Source organism: Sebastes fasciatus, chromosome 23 (assembly GCF_043250625.1).
Source record: "Sebastes fasciatus isolate fSebFas1 chromosome 23, fSebFas1.pri, whole genome shotgun sequence".
Lineage (NCBI taxonomy): Eukaryota > Metazoa > Chordata > Actinopteri > Perciformes > Sebastidae > Sebastes > Sebastes fasciatus.
The window spans coordinates 7,892,748-7,912,220 of record NC_133817.1 but is presented as its reverse complement, the minus strand read 5'-3'; the positions used below and the strand labels follow the sequence as shown (position 1 = coordinate 7,912,220).

At 40.1% G+C, this 19,473-nt stretch overlaps 1 protein-coding gene across 2 annotated transcripts; it reads right to left on the bottom strand.

The window, feature by feature from the left end:
* Positions 1 to 1,686: 1,686 nt before the first annotated feature.
* Positions 1,687 to 19,456, bottom strand: cpm (carboxypeptidase M). Of its 2 annotated transcripts, none has more exons than XM_074625439.1 (11): positions 19,414 to 19,456; positions 15,327 to 15,394; positions 13,656 to 13,835; positions 11,917 to 12,014; positions 7,411 to 7,583; positions 4,960 to 5,059; positions 4,707 to 4,854; positions 4,354 to 4,524; positions 2,750 to 2,902; positions 2,503 to 2,651; positions 1,687 to 2,351 (listed from the first exon to the last, which is right to left on the bottom strand). In XM_074625439.1, the coding sequence occupies exons 1-11, from the start codon at positions 19,422 to 19,424 to the stop codon at positions 2,097 to 2,099; spliced, it is 1,506 nt and encodes a 501-aa protein (XP_074481540.1). In that variant the 5' UTR covers positions 19,425 to 19,456; the 3' UTR covers positions 1,687 to 2,096. The 2 variants fall into 2 exon arrangements, with proteins under 2 accessions (XP_074481540.1, XP_074481541.1); XM_074625440.1 differs by having other exon boundaries at positions 4,707 to 4,812; positions 19,414 to 19,452.
* Between the last annotated feature and the right edge of the window lie 17 nt (positions 19,457 to 19,473).

Here is a 19,473-nt window from a genome sequence, read left to right as displayed (position 1 = left end):
TTCCTTTGAAAACCAGTTTACTTCAGATCCAGTAGGATTCAGTAAGTGGGTCCACTCTGGTGTTTTACAGTGTAATGAAACATGAAACAGAAATGTAAAAAACATTCATGTGGTCTGGTGTTTCAGGTGTGACTGAAGCCTGCAGTCATGACAGTTACAACATGGCACCGAGGATTTGATGTGAAGCATAAACATTTAATATCATTCAGTACAAAAGTAGAAAAAGTGTAAAAGATATTTGGCAAAAATTAAGTTTAAATGAGGAGAAAAATGTGCAGAAGGCCGCAGGACGAGATCACTGACCTCTGACCTCTGTGTTAAAACTGGCATCACACCTGTTGTTTCGTTATTGGAGCTGCTCTGAACTTGATACACATCTGTGTATGTATATATACCATATATATAAATATATACTGTGTACAGATACTGTATCTGTCTCACCTCACACATGGAGGCCACAGGTTTGATTCCCAGTCATCAGGTTGTCCTGGTTTTTCATTTAAACCAGTGGTTCCCAACTTTTTTGGCTGCATATAAGACACATAGAAATTTAAAAAATATTGATAATACAACACAAAACAAGTTTATATTAATATTTTTTGTCTTACTTCTATTTAGGGGATAATCATGCTCTAAGTTTGGAAACTACAGTTCCCATAATGCATTATTTTTAGCCTAAATTTCTTTATATTTTGACAAATTAGCCATTAAAAGTAGGCCGAATTATCTATTAGTAGCTCCTGTTTGCAGTGTACCCATGGATGTACAGAAAACTATCACTGGATCACTTTGATACTGAAGAAAACTTAAAAACGTGATGTTTCTCAGGCAAGTTCTGGAGCCATTTGTTCAATGATGAAGTGGATTTATGGACGTTTACTGGCAATGGACATGAGAGATGTGATATTTCACAATAAAGCAAGCAAAATAAGAGAAAAGTTATAATTTGTGTGGCAGAAATTAGATTTTTTTCTTATTTCCTATCCTGGGAATCATCTTGTGACCCCTCAGATTAATTTTGCCACCACATGGGGGTGACAATCCTCAGGTTGGGAACCACTGGACTAAGCGGGATGATTTTACACCTCCGTCTGAACGCCCGTATGGACATGTCTGATGACTGTCTGAATCCTCGTAAATCAAACGCACCTCAGATATATGATTAACGTGTGGCGTCACCAGGGATTGCTTCATTTCAACACTCAAACTACTGTAATGTCCTTTTCTCCGGTTTAAATACTACCCTCTCTAAAAACAGTCAGTGCAACTGCTCATTTTAAAGTGCTCCTCCTCACATATAAAATTACATGGTCTAGCTCCATCAGCACTTAATGAGTGTTTTCACACCCCCTTCACATGCTGGAACATTTCAGTAGGGAAGACAAATGTTATCCATTTAAATACAATTCACTCCTGGCTAAAACGTGTTTACACCTGTGCAGAACTTGTCTCTATAATGCAGGAAAGTGGCAGTGTAGTTGTGCTATTTTTCTCCTGAGGTCTTTCTTGGTCTTTTCCCTTAAATCCTAATTTTTTGTTACGGAGTTCTTCCTCGTTTTAGGACGGGGGTTGGCTGTATTAGCTGTTAACTCTAGTGTGTTAGCTGCTACAGTAGTTCACCAATTAACCCTGCAAATGTGAATAAACTGTGTGGTTTTATTGTCACACAGAACAAATGCTTGCCAGTTAGTTTGGCTACTCGTAATGTTCCCGGCTGCTGGCGTGTTATCTCGCTAGCTACAGTAGTTCACCAGTAGCCCTTTTACACAGCGGATATTTTGATTTATAATATTTCTATTCAAGTGTCCCAGTAAGCCATGACACAGTCAAAATGTCTTCTGTGAAAACGGCCTTTTAGCCCGGCGAGTCGCTACGTCCCAAAGCTTCCAGCATATGAACTTTCCGCCGTGAGCAGGGCTTTAAACTCCACCCTGGTTCACCCCTTTGCCCTCAAATTAGAATACTTCGGCGCCGCCGGTGACAAAGCTGGTGGCGAGTGGTAAACCTTCAGAAACCTCTGGAGCACCACATGTTTTTGGATTTCTTGCAGGTTGAGGGTTCAAACCTACGACCGCCACACCGGGCACCAGGTCGCATCACACGATTAGTGATCGTAGCGTCGCCACCAGGCCGAGCCCCACAGCGAGCCCTGTCCACGTGGGCCTGGAGACGGCTCCGCCTGCCTCCAGTTGTAAAGTGTGGTTACAGGTAGGGGTGGCGTTAACCGGGGTGCGACCAGTCGTAGAGGGGGTGTGGCGTAACATGAAGTCGTGTTTCATGGCGGAGTAGTTATCGGGACCATGAGGGACGTTAAGTGTCTCCGTCAAAACCTCGTGACCCGGGTACGTCACCTGTCAATCAAAGAGATCAGAAGAAAGACTTGTAACTGTAATGAACATTAACATTAATAAACTACATTTCCCATAAGCCCCAACTACACTGTGGCCTGTAGGGCGATATAGTTCCAACACTAGAGGTCGCTGTATCATTGTGTGTGTTTACTGTGAAGATGTAGTTTCCAGGCAGCAGCAGTCTGTAGTATTCTCCGTGTTGGTCGGTTCTGAACGGACACATATTCCTGCGACCTTTGACCTCCACCACCGCATTCTGGACCGGCACTCCGGCGCCATTGAACACACGACCTTTGACCCCTGAACACACACATATACACACAGATAGTATCAGACAGACAGGTACTGACCCAGGTGGACAGACCGGTACACAGACAGTTAGACAGACAGGTACTGACCCAGGTGGACCTGCTTGATGTAGGCCAGCAGAGACTTCCTGTTGTCCGTCCACAGAGCAGGAAGCTGATCGGCTGGAGGAAACTTGCAGCAGGAAACCTCCAGAGTCAACTCCAAACACTGAGCCCACACATAGTTATAGTCCTGCATCCCACCTGCACACACACACACACACACACACACACACACACACACACACACACACACACACACACACACACACACACACACACACACACACACACACACACACACACACACACACACAGTTACTGTACCGGCGTTACACCATATTCTGTAACCACCGTAAAGTGTGACCACAGGGGGCGCTGTTGCATTAATGTAATTCAGTCAGCCTTCTTTAACGAATTGTTATGTGTGACATAAGCCGTCACAAAATGGAGTATATGCACAGAAACAAATGTGCATATCAGCTGTCCGAGAGAAATAAATTTCCCTCCCAAATTTAAAACCAAAAGGACTTCCATTAATGTAAATCCCAGGATTGTTTTTAGGCATAGATGTGCATGTGTGTGTGCAGGTGCGTCCTCAACTCAGCAGTTAATCCGGACTGTTTTGGTTAAGTGTGTACTGTAATGTAAATAGTATTGAAATAAATACTGGATAGTAAAACAAAGACACTTTGACTGTCTACACAGACCTTCAGAAACCTGGATAAGAGAGATGAATAACCAAGTTTCTATGATTTAACCAGGGCTGGACTTATTAAAGGGACACCAGTGAGGTACCTGTGAGGGTTTCTGGACAGTATTTGTCATTGTTTTGTGTTGTTAATTGATTTCCAATAATAAATGTATACATACATTTGCATAAAGCAAGTATATTTGTCCACTCCCATGTTGATACGAGAATTAAATACTTGACAAATCTCCCATAAAGGTTTGAACAGAAAAAAAATGTGCAACTAATCATGGACAATCATGCGACAGCTCTAATTATAACAGGACACAAACCACAAGTTTTAATTAAAATTAAAATGGTTTAGACAGTGCAGCTGCAGTGTTCATTTCCCTCTGGTAACGTTGCCGTCAGCGAGGTGATCGGGTTGCAGCGATCTGGTTTCTGCAGCAGGAAACCAGAGGAGGCAGATGAGGTCTGTCTTTCGTATCTGTCTCTGCACTGAAGTGCTTCTAGGAATTAAACTCACACTGAACAACTCTGCTGTGCTAAAATGCCAACATTCAGTGTAGCTGCAGAAAGTAGTGTGTCCTTTATAGAGTTATGTAGAAAATAAGCCATAGACTGTATGTAAGAAGTGGACGTAGTCACCGTGACGTCACCCATTGGTTTGTGGACTACGGTTTTGAAGCCTCGAGTTTGGCATTTTGGCCGTCGCTATCTTAGCTTTTGGTCATTGCCATCTTGGTTTACTTTGTTTTTGGCCGTCGCCCGTTTTTTATTTGGCCTTTGCCATCTTGGTTTATTTTTGGTCGTTGCCATCTTGGTTTATTTTTGACCGTTGCCATCTTGGTTTTTGTCCATCTTTTTCATCTTTTATTATTAAAAAAGGCAAAATATGAAATCCTAATTGGCTGCACTGAATCTTATCGAATTGGCCTCAAAAAATACAACGTATGCTGCAGACCTGCCAGAGGATACCACTGGTATCCGTTGGTGACACCCTCCAGGAACGGTCTGCTGTCTTTGCAGCGGTCGCCATGTCGCATGGCGGCGTGGTTGTGGGAGTACACCTTGGCCAGGTGAACGAACACGTCGTCGTCAGGGGTGACGCTGGACCCGCCCACCAGTTCGCTTCCTGGAGAAACAGACAGGAAGTTGTATTTTGTTTATTTTTTCATCCTCAAATAAAACATAGAATAGATGTGAAAATGACCTTTTAATGAGAGACTGCACATTTTATACACATGTTAAATTGAAAACAATTTGTATGTTACTGTCCAAAGCAGTAACAACTATTGGATGTGTGTGTGTGTTTACCTCCGTTGCTGTTGTCATAAGCATAACTGGCCACCAGCGCTCCTCCATGAAGGTTGGCAGACAGAACAAAACTCTCAGTCCTCAACCAGCCAATCACAGCTCTGACCTGAAACACATCACACAGCAACCAGCCAATCACAGCTCTGACCTGCATTTGATGGGGACTATTTTCAGTGGCGGATTAATCCACACTGCTAAGAGTATCACCAGTTGTATCCATTAAACACAAGATAATCTACATGTGAACACTAACCTCGGCCTCCCGCCTCTCCTCATCCAGCTGCTGCTGATTCCGGAGACCAGCGAAAGCATCGGGGAAGTTCCTGTTCAGATCGACGCCGTTATAGTTGGCCCTGAAATACACACAGAACGTTCACTGGGATCTGACTAACTCCTGGAGTTCACTCAACTACACACAGCAAGTTTTTAGGGTCAGAGGTCAGCAGAGAGGAAGAGGAGAAGGAGGGGGAGGAGAGGAAGAGGAGAATGAAGAGGAGTGGGAGGAGAGGAGATGAGGACAGGAAGAGGAAGAGGAGAAGGAGTGGGAGGAGAGGATATGAGGAGAGGAGGAGAACGGAGCGGAGGACAGGAGGAGGAAGAGGAAGAGGAAGAGGAGGAGGGGGAGGAGAAGAGAGAGAGAGCAGAGGAGTAGGGGGAGGAGAGGAGGAAGAAGAGGAAGAGGAGGAGGAGAAAAGGAGAAAGAGGAAGAGGAGAGGAGGAGGGGGAGGAGAGGAAGAGGAGAGGAGAGGTGAGGAGGTGGAAAAGGAGGAGGAAGAGGAAGAGAGGAGTAGGAAGAGGAGAGGAGGAGAAGGAGGAAGAGGAGGGCAGAGGAGAGGAGAGGAAGAGGAGAAGGAGGAGGAGAGGAGGAGGAAGAGAGCAGAGGAAAGGAGATGAGGAGAGAAGGAGGAAGAAGAGGAGGAAGAGGAGGAGGAAAGGAGATGAGGAGAGTAGGAGGAAGAGGAGGAGGAGAGGGGTAGGACGAAGAGGAGGAGGAGGAGAGCGGAGGAAAGGAGATCTGAAGAGGAGGAGGAAGAGGAGGAGAAGAGTAGGAAGTTACAATCCATCCCATAGTTGTTGAGATATTTCAGTCTGAGAGGAACAGCAGCTGCTGCCGAGGCTCCCATGGGCAAGGCACAAGTCCCTACTGCAGGATTGATACTATAAATACATTTAACTGATAATATTTCTGTACTTTTATTGTAATTGAGTATTTTACATCACTGCATTATTATTAAAACTAACAGTTGATTAAATAAAATGATTTAAACTAGTTTGTTTTTGTCCCAAACTGACAGAGAAATAATCTCATTGGCTGATTTTTTCCACTTTTATTCGCTTCAGTGAAACATTTCCTTATATGGTCTGGAAAGTGGTGACCTCACCGGCCACACACACACACACACATACACAACCCCACACACACACTAATTTAATGTAGGTGAAAATCAACCAAAAAGTATTAATTTAAGAGGATAAATGTGATTCAATGTTAAAAAGAGCAGTGTAAACATTGACTAATTTCTCAGGTTAAATTGATTAAAAGTTGAATGAAGTCTGGTGCAAACCCTAACCCCAAATCTTAACCCTAAAGTGTGACATGTTTTAGTGAGGCCCCATAATGAGGCTGTGTGAACAGATTTACGTCTCTTATATACAGTACATTAGAAGCAGTCAAAACACTTACAATTACTAGAGGCTTTTATCTGTGTGTGTGTGTGTGTGTGTGTGTGTGTGTGTGTGTGTGTGTGTGTGTGTATGCTACAGATCTACAGTCTGTGTCGGGTTTCCTGCTTATCACAGTGTTTTGGGCGTTGGAGCGTCACATAGTTTAGTCTATACGCATCAAAGTCGGCTTCAAGTGTGTGTGTCGTCTCAAGTCTTTAAAGTCTTGTTTTGACATTTGGTCCGACACACGCACACACACGCACACACACGCACACGCACACGCACACGCACACACACACACACGCACACACACACACACACACACTTTAACCCTGTATGAAGCAGACGGTTGATGTGTTTGCAGCAGATCAGAAGCAACTATGGAAGACGAAACATGCCAAAATAAAAAAATAATGAATAAATAAATAAATACATAAATAAATATGTCATTAAATGTAGCAAAAAATTACATTAAATATAAATGTAGCCATTAATTAATTAATAAAATGTGACATAAATTGATATTTCTGAATTAATTTGGTGACGGACAAAAAGCAAAATGGTGATGGCCAAAAACTAACATGGTGACGGCCAAAAACCAACATGGCAATGGCTAAAAACTAAGATTGCGGCGATAAAATCTGGGAAAATCGGGAGGATTGGCAAGTATGACCATCTCGCAAGAGCTTCACAACTTGGAGGTTACCTTCCAAAGACAACCCAGAGCTGGCGGCTAGCAGCTAACGGTGCTAACAGTGCAAACAACGGCAACAATGCTAACAGAGCTAACCGGAAGGTGGGTGCTACACTTCCACGAAGATTATCAGCCGTAACCGCCGTATGAGAACAGTGCAGAGCGGCGGCCGTGAGCTAGCCAGTGAGGCACGCTCACATGCACGAAAAGGCATTACTCCACTGTATCTTTACATAAACAACAGTTGCTTGCTGCTATATTAATGCTCTGTATATCGTATAGAGCCTGTGTGTGTGTGTGTGTGTGTATGTGTGTGTGTGTGTGTGTGTGTGTGTGTGTGAGTACCTGCCCTGGCCGTACAGGCAGTCTGTGTTCGATGCGTCGAAGCCGTCGGGGTTCATCGTCGGCAGGATGTGGATGCGAGTGCTATTCAGTAACTGCAACGACCACGTTTCGTTGCTACGGTAACCACGCACTAGATCGTCGATTAGCTGTAGCAGCAGCACCCGGCCAAGAACCTACACACACACACATCAAAAGTATTTACTTACAATTTAATGAGAAAGTGCAGTATACATATTAAGTAATTCTCGGGTTAATTCGATGAAAAGTTGAGTGAAGTCTGTTGCTTCAGAATGAACACAAACAACGACTATTATTAAACTTCATCTTGTGACTGCTGCTCAGTGTATTCATTCATTCCTCTTCTACCCAACATCTGTTTTTTTAACGTGACATGACATTTCAGCTCAATGCATGTTCTCTCCTGCTGGAAACGGCGGGGGAGGAAGTGATGTGGTGAGTCAGCAGGGAAGTCAGGAGCTGAGACAGAGAAACTGAATGAATGAATGAGAGCCTCAGGAGGCAGAAAGAGAGAAGGGTGGGAAAGGCGGAAAGGTGTGTGTGTGTGTGTGCGTAGAAAGCCGCAGCACACAAGTCAGGACTAGCGCTGCCTCTGGCCATCTTTTTGTGTTCCTCCAACAATAAACCCTCTTTTCTCTCTCTGCTGTCGTCACACTACAATCCCATGTGCAAACCAGTAATGAATGTACCTACTAACAGGTACTGTGTGTGCCTTAAATGTCTTTTTCTGTGGTAAAAATATTCAGACGTAGGCTATTAATGATTTATTAGCCTCATAAATCCTGACACATTTTTTCCCCTATATGATATTATAGAGCTATTCCAACAGGAGACTGATCTTAGTTTCCTAGTCGGGTTGGTCACGGGTTAGAGAACAGACAAATATCAGCTCCCTTGCTCAGATTTGAAGGCCGACGCAAAAGTAAAACATTTTTGTATGAACCTGAAGTGCCTACCCAAACAAAAAAGTACTCCTGCGACCATTGAGTAGAGGTTACCAAACCAAGATGATGACTGCTAAAAACCAAGATGACGATGGACAAAAACCAAGATGGTCCTTTCAAACACAACGCAACAACGGCACTAATGCGCTCTGAAATCCCTTATTTCCAATGGTTTGCACCACAACACAGCTACTTGTCGCTATAAGCGATGGACGTTTACTGTGAAGTTGCAGTTAAATACAGTAATTCTACAGCAGCATACTGCTAAATCCCAATAATATACTGGCGTAACTACTGTGAAGTTACAGTATACAGCTGTCTCCCCTCTAACAAGTAAGTTTAGATAACAAGGTTTCACCAGTCCAGTGTTGTTTACATAGCTGTGCATTAGCAGATGTAAGCTAATGTTCAACGTGCCTCACTTCTGTTAAAATGTCCTCAGAAACAACAACAGTTCCAGAGTCAAGGACAGCATGGCCTGTGTACAGTTTGGAAACACAGGAAACTGTCGCTCCCTCTCTCGCCCACACATACACAAACACACAATGTCCTTTACAAAACTCACACAATCAATATAAGAAAACAAAACTGCCACTGTGAGCGGGTAAATGTTGAAAGGCTTTCTTCTGTCTCTCTGTTAATCTGTGAACTCGGTCAGTTTCATCTAGCTCTCTGATACGTTTTTTATCTGTTCAAAATGTACCTTAAAGGGAGATTTGTAAAGTATTTAAGACTCTTATCAACATGGGAGAGGGCAAATATGTTGCTTTATGCAAACATATGGCGACAAAAATACAAAAATCAAGACGGCGATGGCCAAAAACCAAATAGCTCGAGGCTTCAAAACGGCAGTCCACAAACCAATGGAGGACGTCACGGTGACTACGTCCACTTCTGATATACAGTCTGTGGTTCTTCCTTGGCCCAAGCTCTACTTTTCCACCAAGTTTCATGAAAATCATTGTTTTTCCTTGATGCTGCTGACAAACGGACAAACAAACCAACAAACCGAACCGTAAACACAACCTCCTTGGCGGAGATAACTACGACTTAGAGTACAAGACTAACACTGCATTCACACAGAGATACAAAAGTAGTCGGCAGTCTCTGATGGGCTGAGGCGGATGGGAATATCATTAGTTCAGCAGGTATTCAAATTTTTGACTTTGCATGTCAGCATGGCTGAAAACGTGCAATAACAGCTGAGAAATATGCTAAATGGGTTGTTCAGTACAGATAAGATCACCAACAGGTGTCAAAGAGACTCTAAGCATGTTGTTAAGTGTGTTGTGAGCAGATCAAAGTCAAAAGACGTCTGTTTGATTTGACATTACTGAACCAACCAGTTGTCAGGATTAGAGACATGAGCAGACAAACACCCAGAGGTGATTATTTTCCAAGGAGACAGACTTCTTTCCTGTTACTGACTGAACAGCATTCTGTCGGACGGAGACGACGGATACATCCTCACTCATCTGACCTCTTGATTTCCTGTTTTATAGTGGATGTTGTTTGCTTCCTGTGTTTCAGGGGTTTCCTACCAGGGGCCTGATGTATAAACACTGAGCACGTACCAAAAACATCTATTTCCTACACAAACAGCAGCAGCTATACAAACAGAAGAGGGGCATTAATCTGCTGCTATAACAAAAACCAAGATGGTGACAACCAAATACCAAGATGGTGACAACCAAATACCATGATGGCAGCGGCGGCTAAAAAACCAAGATGGCGATTGCCAAAAACGAAGATGGTGACGGCTAAAAACCAAGACGGTGACGACTAAAAACCAAGATAGCAACGCCCAACAAGCAAGATGGTGACGGCTAAAAACCAAGACGGTGATGGCTAAAAACCAAGACGGTGACGACTAAAAACCAAGATAGCAACGCCCAACAAGCAAGATAGTGACGGCCACAAACCAAGATGGTGACTACAAAAATATAACAAATATTCAACAACAACCAACTAATAAATTATGGTGTATGATTATATGTTAAGCTACCTGGCTACCGTTACAATATTAAAGTGATGTGTATGTACAGTATATACATGTATATTTATTCACTTTATTTTACTATTGGTTTCAAATAAAACTCCTTTCACACAGAAAGTTTTCTGAGAACTTCTAACATAAAGACACACACTGATCTCTACACGACACCTCTCCAACTTTTCCACCGAGGCTACATTCCTGCTGTTATACTGTGTGTGAGTGGACTCAGTGAAAAGGCCTTTTTCTGGAAGTTTCCTCCAAACCGACACACTCCACTGACTCTGTTTGCTGACTGTGTAACACACTGTGTAAGTGTGGATGTGTGTGTGTGTGTGTGTGTGTGTGTGTGTGAGTGTCGAGGCGTGACTTGTCTATTTAAGGACATTTCCATTGACTTTCACACACACACACACACACACACACACACACACACACACACACACACACACGCAGTGTGATCAGCAGTAGACCGTTACCACGGCAACCAGATGCTGGTCAGAGGTCGCTATGAGTTTTCTTCATTAAAAGGAACTTTTTCACTTAGATATATTTTGTCGTATTTCTTTAAAACTTTACATTTCTGTTTAATCAGATTTTTGTCTCATTATCTGAAATGTACTTCAGACTATATCATAACTTCATTGTTCCGATTTGATTCAACTCTATATTGACAGTTTAAATGTTTTCTACTCAAGATAAGATAAAACTTTATTTATCCTGTGCAGCAGTTGCTTTACAAAATATGATGAGTGCAAATATAAAATATATATTTATTATTAATAATAATAATAATAATAATAATAATAATAATAATAATATATATTTTCGATAAATTTTGAGGTAAATATCGGGGTAATAGGATACTTGCTAATTACCATGAAATTTGCGGACCTGTAAAATGAAGTGTTACCTAAACTAACAATAAGGTGCAAATCCAAAATATAATTATACAGTATATGCAATGCCAGTATGGATGCGTAGGGATCAGTCCAGGTGGACTGCATATAGATATGTATGTATTTCATGTAGTTTTAGTTTTTTTCTCAGAAATGCATAAAGAAATGTGTAAAGAAATGTGTAAAATAAAAGAATACAGAAATAAATAAGTTTGGGGAAATAAATAAGGGGTGAAATGCAAGCGACAATCATGCAGAAATAAATACATTTAGAAATAAATACAGAATTAATAAAGAATTAATAAAAAATGTATGCAAAAACGAATAAAACATAAATGCAAAAATGAGAGTATGAGATTTATTCTTCCTCGCTCCTTACGTTGTGTTTGAACTGCGGTCAATTAAGTTATTTCCTGTCAGTTATTGCTGTGGTTGTTCTCGTAAATCCTCACGCACGCACGCACGCACGCACGCACGCACGCACAGTCTGTCATCTGAATACAAAAGTGTGTGTGGAGTGTGTTTGACTCTGAATGGCTTTTGTTGATCTCTTTAGTCTCCTTTTAGTCCCACTTCCTGTCAACAGGGAGGGGTCCTGTTGAGTGTGTGTGTGTGTGTGTGTGTGTGTGTGTGTGTATGTGTGTTCACTCACCTCGTTTCCATGCATGTTAGCCACATATTTGAATTCAGGGATGCCGACGGTGTGACGGCGAGGACTGAGACCCAGAGCCAACGCCCACAACTGCTGACCTGAGGGACAAAGAGAGTAAACGAGAGAGTTTTTACATTTATACAAGTTACATGTTGTGATTCTGAGGAAATCTACTGGAGAAATGATGATTAATACTGAATACAAGACTGGAGCTGGGTAAAGTTTAGACCCCTCATTTGTATCATGAGATAGAAATGCATGAATAAAAGAATACAGAAATAAATATGTTTGGGGAAATAAATAAGGGGTGAAATGCAAAGGGAAAATTTTGCATAAATAACTAAATAAATAAATATGAAATGAATTAAAAATAAAGGCAAAAACAAATAAAAATAAATTAAAGAATGAAAAAATAAATAAAACAAATGCAAAAATAATAAAAAATAAATACATAAATAAATATAAGGGAAAAATAAACAGAAGGGTAAATAACGGAATTATTAAAACAGAAATATAAATTTATATTTTTCACATTTTATCAATTAATTAATGGCTATATTTATTTTTAATATTATTTTTGCTACATTTAATGACATATTTATTTATTTATTTGGGGGAAAAGGTTAAAAATCGTTTTGTTATCATGCAGTGGACTGAATATTTCTTCATTCAGATGGTTAGAAGTGTTGATAAATGATTGTTCAAAAGTTGCCAGCTATTTGTTTTTAAAGAAAGACTTGAACTCCAACTGGAGCTAATATTTACCAAGAAGAGTCCATTTGAGTGATACACCAATGTGGTATTCATGCCTGTTCTCAGCTAAAAACATGGAATCATTAACCATTGTTTGAAAAGGGATTATTGTCAGTGTTCTCACAACCTTAAAACACTTCTTAAATTGAAAATAAAACCACATACATTTGATTTAAAAGGCAGCACAAGCGCAAATCTAATTTATAACATGTAAGAATGATACACAATACATCAGATTATGAAAGTTTAAATGCTCCTCTGATGGATTTTTTTTAGTGACTAAAAGTTTCCATATAAACACAACTACTGTAACTATTGCAGATGAATGAATGAAGCTCTGCAAGCCACAACGCGTCAGTAACACTGAGGTCTTTACTTGTTATTAAGAGGTAAAAAGGCATAATTTTGAGATATTTTCTTGTTATGAAGAGATAAAAAGTCATCATTTTGCAGTCATCATTTTGCACAGGCTGGACGCAAGCCAGCTGGTGTCCTGGATTAGCACAGATTAGCTGTTTGTGTGAGTGATTAGCCAGATTAAGGCATCCCCAGATTAAATCAACCACCGTCTACAGTCCTGTTATATGGTCACACAAACACCAACAGACACACACAGAGTCAGATAGAAGACATAAAGTCATAATTATGAGATCTCTTCTTATAATTATGAGACAACAAAATCATAATTATGAAATAAAAAGTCACAATTTTGAAATAATTTCTTGTAATTATGAGACAAAAAGTCATAATAATGAGATCTCCTCTTATAATAATGAGACAAAAAGTCATGATTTTGAGATCATTTCTGGTAATTATGAGACAAAAGTCATAATTATGAGATGTTTTCTCATAACTATGAGATTAAAAGTCATAATTATGAGATAAAAAGTCATAAATTTGAGATTTTATCTCATAACTATTATATTAAAGGTCATAATTATGAGATATTTTCTTGTAGACAGAGACAGACAGGTTTGTGCTGTTACCTCTGACAGACTGGCCGATGCTGTACAGGTGTGTAATGTCGGGGTTGGAGGCGTTGATTCGAAGGAGGTACTGCTCGATCTCACCGTTGTTGTGGTAACGAAACTCCAACATGGAGGCCGGGGTGAGGACGAGGAAGAGCAGGAGGAAGAGGAGGAGCGATGACATCACTGCAGTGCGACCTGTGTGGGAGGAGAAAGTCAACAGGTTTAAAACAAACACAACAGCAGGTGGATTTCACAAGAATCGTCTACATTTTAACTGTTTTATTTAAAAATATTTGATTAACCTGTTTGTTATCTCAATCATTGTTTGTTCTGGGTCTCATTCAATAACAGTTTAAGAGGAGCAGATTGCCAGAAGTATGACTCATTATGTAACGCCAGTTATCAGGTCCAAAGTTGACCTGTAATCAGATGTTCTGCTTACATTCAGAGTCACAGAGGACAGTTCAATGATTGAATGAATAGTTTACAGGTAAACAGGTGAACGGCAACAAAACCTCCACACAGCAATGAGGAAATGCATAGAAAGAAGAAGTCGTGGGTGACTTTTAAATTAAACCTGTCAGCTGGAAGAAACTGATGAATTTTAGATATGTCTGTGAAACTGGAGCAAATTTTGATTTAAAATGTGATTGACAGTAACTGAACCGTTGCACTCATGCGCTCTGTCCTGCAGCCTTTCAAGTTTTCTTTTCAGGAATCTAAACTGTGTAAATATGTTTTTTTTTTTAAATATGTTAAGTACAGTTTGTACTGTTTGCAGATCCTTTCAGGAATGCTGTCAAACTGAGCAAATTACAGTTTGCAGTTTACAAACAGGTTACTCTCACAGTCTGCAAATGTCTGTCTGTGGACCAGTTTTCACAAACTCAGCTGGGGCTTTTTGGGGACTTTTGTTTCTACCATCTGTTTTTGTTGATTTAGTTTCTGTGTATTTTACTAAAATCATAATATTTCATGAATAAAGTCATAATATTTCTATAATAGTCATAATATTTCAAGAATAAAGTCATAATATTTCTATAATAAAGTCACAATATTTCTATATCAAGAATAAAGTCATAATATTTCCATAATTAAGTCATAATATTTCTAGAATAAAATCATAATATTTCTAGAATAAAATCATATTTCAAGATTAATGTTATAATATTTCAAGAAAAATGTAATCATATATTTCTATAATAAAGTCATAATATTTCAAGAATAAAGTCGTAATTTTTCTAGGGTTAAATCATAATATTTCTAGAATAAAACTCATAATATTTCTATAATAAAGTCGTAATATTTCTAGAATAAAAACATAATATTTCGAAAAAATAAAGTCATAATATTTCTAGAATAAAGTCATAATATTTCAGGAATAATGTAATAATATTAAAAATCGTTAAATCTTAAAGTACCTAGTAAAGCTGTCAGATAAATGGAGTAAAAATAACTTCCTTCTGAGATGTATTGGTAGTAGAAGTGCAAAGTAATATAAAATGCAAAACACTCAAGTGAAGTACCTCAAATCTGTACTTGAGTGCAGTACTTTAGAAACTGATTGGATCCTACAGTATGGGAACACTGTAGGAATGTTCCTGAAGCAGTAGATTAATGCTTATTGCTGATCGATAATCAGATATCAATAGATCAGTGATCAGTACCGACGGGTCAGAGTCTTACCTGGCTGCTGCCACCGGTCGGTTCTCTGGTCCGGATGTGACTCAAAACACATGCAGGGTCTGCTGCTCCTGCAGGAGTTACCAGAGGTTCACAGACTTAACAGAGTCAACAGACGCGTCTGTATCTGTCTGCTGCTCTCAATGAATGTTACTTATTCATCAGCGGGTCTGCCGGTCTCTCTCCGGGAGGGGCGGAGCTTAGAGGAGTCCGCGTGTGTGTGTGTGTGTGTGCGCGCGTGCGTGTGTGTGTGTGTGTGTGTTGATTCAACAGGTTTATGAATGAAACAGACTGATGATTCATTCAGTTTAACACAGTGGGCGAAAAAAAGTTCATTAACTGTGTCTAAAGTGACAGAAACATAAAATGTTTTATTTGTAAATTGAAGTAAATGTGATTAAAGATGCAGAATATTTTGAAGCATCGTTTGGGCAAAAATTCCATAATAACCTTTCAGTATTTTGTAATTTTGTATTTAATTTTTTTTTAAGTATTAGGGCCACATCGAGGCAAAATAAATAAATCTGAGATTTCGAGAATAAAGTCATAATATTACGAGAATAAAGTCAGAAGTTTACCAGAACAAAATTTGTATTACGAGAATAAAGTAATACGTTTCCGAGGAAAAAGATGTAATTTTATGAGAATAAAGTCAGAAGTTTACGAGGAAAAAAGTCGTATCATGAAAATAAAGTAATAAGTTTACGAGAATAAAGTTGTAATATTATGAGAATAAAGTCAGAAGTTTACAAGAAAAAAAGTCTTAAAATAATGATAATACAGTAATAACTTTACGAGAATTTTTTTTGTATTATGACAATAAAGTCATAGGTTTATGAGAAAAAAAGTCGTAATATTATGAGAATAGTTAGGGGGCTTAGAGGAAGTTGTAGTGGGGCTTTGAAGAGATTGTAGGAGTCCTGGAGGAGGTTTTAGTCCTTTAGGATGTTGTAAGAATCATGGAGGGGGTTGTATGGATCGCTAATGAGGTTGTAGAGGACCTTGAAACGTTGTTGCAATACTTGAAGATGTTGTAGAGGACCTTGAGGAGAATGTAGGGGTCATTGGGGAGGATGCAGGGGTCCTTGAGGGGATTGTAGGGGCCTTGAAGAGGTTGTATTGGTCATCAAAGAGGTATAGGTTTCCTGAGGAAGTTGTATGATCCTTGATGAGGTTGTAGGAGTCATGGAGGATGTTAAAGTCATTGAGGATGATGTAGGAAAGATTGTACTTTGGCGCCCCCAAGTGGCAGCTGTGGCAAAAATGTACTCCATCAGAATAATTTAAAAAGGATTGTGTATTCCTGTTATGATTTATGTGTGTATGTAGATAATATGTATGTCTATATAAACATATATTGAATTTATATCGGTCAAATAACTTTATCTTGAGTTGTAAATTGAACTTTGGGAAACGATTAATCTGTTAATCAATAAGATGATTGAAAGAAAATTAATTGGCAACCGTTTTGAAGAGAAAAGAAAGGAGTCTGTGATGGAAGAGGTCTCACTCTGACAGCAGTGTCATTCACAAAAGAAAAGCAGACAGGAGGTGTCACTGACTCAAGGTTTGTTTTATGGTGATTTGGCATCATCTGCTGGCTACTGCTACAAACTACAAGGATGGAGTCAATGAAGAGGTTGTAAGGGTGCTTGAAGAGGTTGCAGCACCCCTTGAGGAGGTTGTAAGGGTCACTGAAGAGGTTATAGGGGTGCTTGAAGAGGTTGCAGCACCCCTTGAGGAGGTTGTAGGGGTCCTTGAGGAGGATGTTGGGACCTTGAAGGGGTTGTAGGTGTCCTTGAGGATATTGTAGGGGTCATTGAAGAGGTTGTAGGGGTCCCTGAGAAGGTTGTAGACATCCTGGAGGAGGTTGCAGGGGTCATTGGAGTCAACGAAGAGGTTGTAATGATGCTTGAAGAGGTTGCAGCAGCCCTTGAAGAGGTTGTAAGGACCATTGAAGAAGTTGTAGGGGTCCTTGAGGAGGTTGTAGCTGTCACTGAAGAGGTTGTAGGGGTCCTTGAGGCGGTTATAGTGGTCACTGAAGAGGTTGTAGGGGTCCTTGAAGAGATTGTATGGATCATTGGAGTCAATGAAGAGGTTTTAGGGGTCCTTGAGGAGGTTGTAGGACCATTGAAGAAGTTGTAGGGGTCCTTGAGGGGGTTGTAGTGGTCACTGAAGAGGTTGTAGGGGTCCTTGAGGAGATTGTATGGATCATTGGAGTCAATGAAGAAGTTGTAAGGGTCCTTGAGGCGGTTGTAGTGGTCACTGAAGAGGTTGTAGCGGTCCTTGAAGAGATTGTATGGATCATTGGAGTCAATGAAGAGGTTGTAAGGGTCCTTGAGGAGGTTGTAGTGGTCACTGAAGAGGTTGTAGCGGTCCTTGAAGAGATTGTATGGATCATTGGAGTCAATGAAGAGGTTGTAAGGGTCCTTGAGGAGGTTGTAGTGGTCACTGAAGAGGTTGTAAGGGGTCCTTGAAGAGGTTGTAGGGGCAATTGAAGAGTCTGCTTTAGTGAAAATATGATGTGATAAAAGAAGGAACAGTAAAGTTTAATATCCTTTTCTTTTCTTTCAGTTTAATCAAAAGTTGAAATTAATATTCAAGCATCTCCTCCATGGTTAGTCTCAGTTGTATTTTTCCGCTTTTCAGCTTAAACTTGCATGAAAGTGAACCGACAGCACCGGTACAGTTTTTAATCCTTCGTGTTGTACGTTGAGGTAATAATGTCGGAGTAATTGTGGCTCGGGAGGCTCGGCTGGCTGATTGACAGCTCATTTAAAACAGACACGGTCAAGGAGATGAGAGGCGAGGTTCAGAAACAGGAAGTTAATGAAGCCGGAGGGATGAGCGACAGGTACAACATCACTGATGCACTCGTCTGTCTCTGTGTAATTGAAACCTCATTTAGTGAAACACGGTGATGGCAATTCATCCATTTTCTCTGAAACCAAAGACAACTGAAAAAAAGAGCTTCAATTTACCTGAAAACAAAGAATGAGAGTCGCTTTAAAATTTAAATCCAAGACAAGACAGACAAGTGGAAGATGTGGAGATTATCTGTCTCAGTTGGACTTTGAGATGGTCCAGTGGTCTTTGAGGAGACCACTGGCGTAGTCAAAGACCACGTCCTTGAGGAGGCGGTAGAGGGCCTAGTAGGCGTCCTTGAGGAGGTGGTAGAGGGCGTATTAGGTGTCCTTGAGGAGGTGGTAGACGGCCTAGTAGGAGTAAAACTACAACTTCTTTAGGTTTAGGCAACAAAACTACAACTTCTTTAAGTTTGGGCAACTACAACTTCTTTAGGTTTTGGCAATAAAACTACAACTTTTTAAGGTTTAGGCAATAAAACTACAACTTCTTTAGGTTTAGGCAAAAAAAAACAGTTAGGTTTAGGCAATACAAATACAACTTCTTTAAGTTTAGGCAATAAAACTATAACTTCTTTAAGTTTAGGCAATAAAACTACAACTTCTTTAGGTTTAAGCAACAAAACTACAACTTCTTTAGGTTTAGGCAATAAAACTACAACTTCTTTAGGTTTAGGCAATAAAAATACAACTTATTTAAGTTTAGGCAATAAAACTACAACTTCTTTAGGTTTAGGCAATAAAACTAAAACTTCTTTAAGTTTAGGCAATCAAACTACAGCTTCTTTAGGTTTAGGCAAAAAAAACACTTGGTTAGTTTAGGGAAAAACATCGTGTTGACTTCTGCTTCTGCTCCTGTTATAATTACTAAGGCCACTAGAGGTCACTTTCCTGTTCTTTTTTTACCTTCTTTCTGTGATCTACCATGTGAATAGAAGATAAAACCTACTAGTAGGTGTAGTAGGCCCCTATTGACCCACATCTATAGCGAATGATAATGCCTAATTAATAGCCTGACAAGTCTAATTGGCTGGAGATGTTGTGGAGTAGAAGTATAAAGTTGCATAAAATTACTATTAATTACTGTGTGATCTAAAACAACAGCTCAGACCGGAGAGCTGCCATGTCCACTGAAAAGGAATTTTCTTTCTTTGCAAAAATTCAACAAATATTTCAGCATGCAAAAACACTGATCACATCCTGAAATCATCCATCTCTGTCGTTACCTTATGTCCATAATCTGGTGCGTGCGTGCAGAGAGGCGTTTGCAGAGTTGGCATTTTCCA

Excerpts from the sequence above, each read along its gene's own strand:
- cpm (XM_074625439.1), bottom strand. Across the intron at positions 13,836-15,326 it reads CGACCGGTGGCAGCAGCCAG|GTCGCACTGCAGTGATGTCA; the intron begins GTAAGACTCTGA and ends CCTCCCACACAG. Across the intron at positions 5,060-7,410 it reads TGCCTGTACGGCCAGGGCAG|GGCCAACTATAACGGCGTCG; the intron begins GTACTCACACAC and ends TGTGTATTTCAG.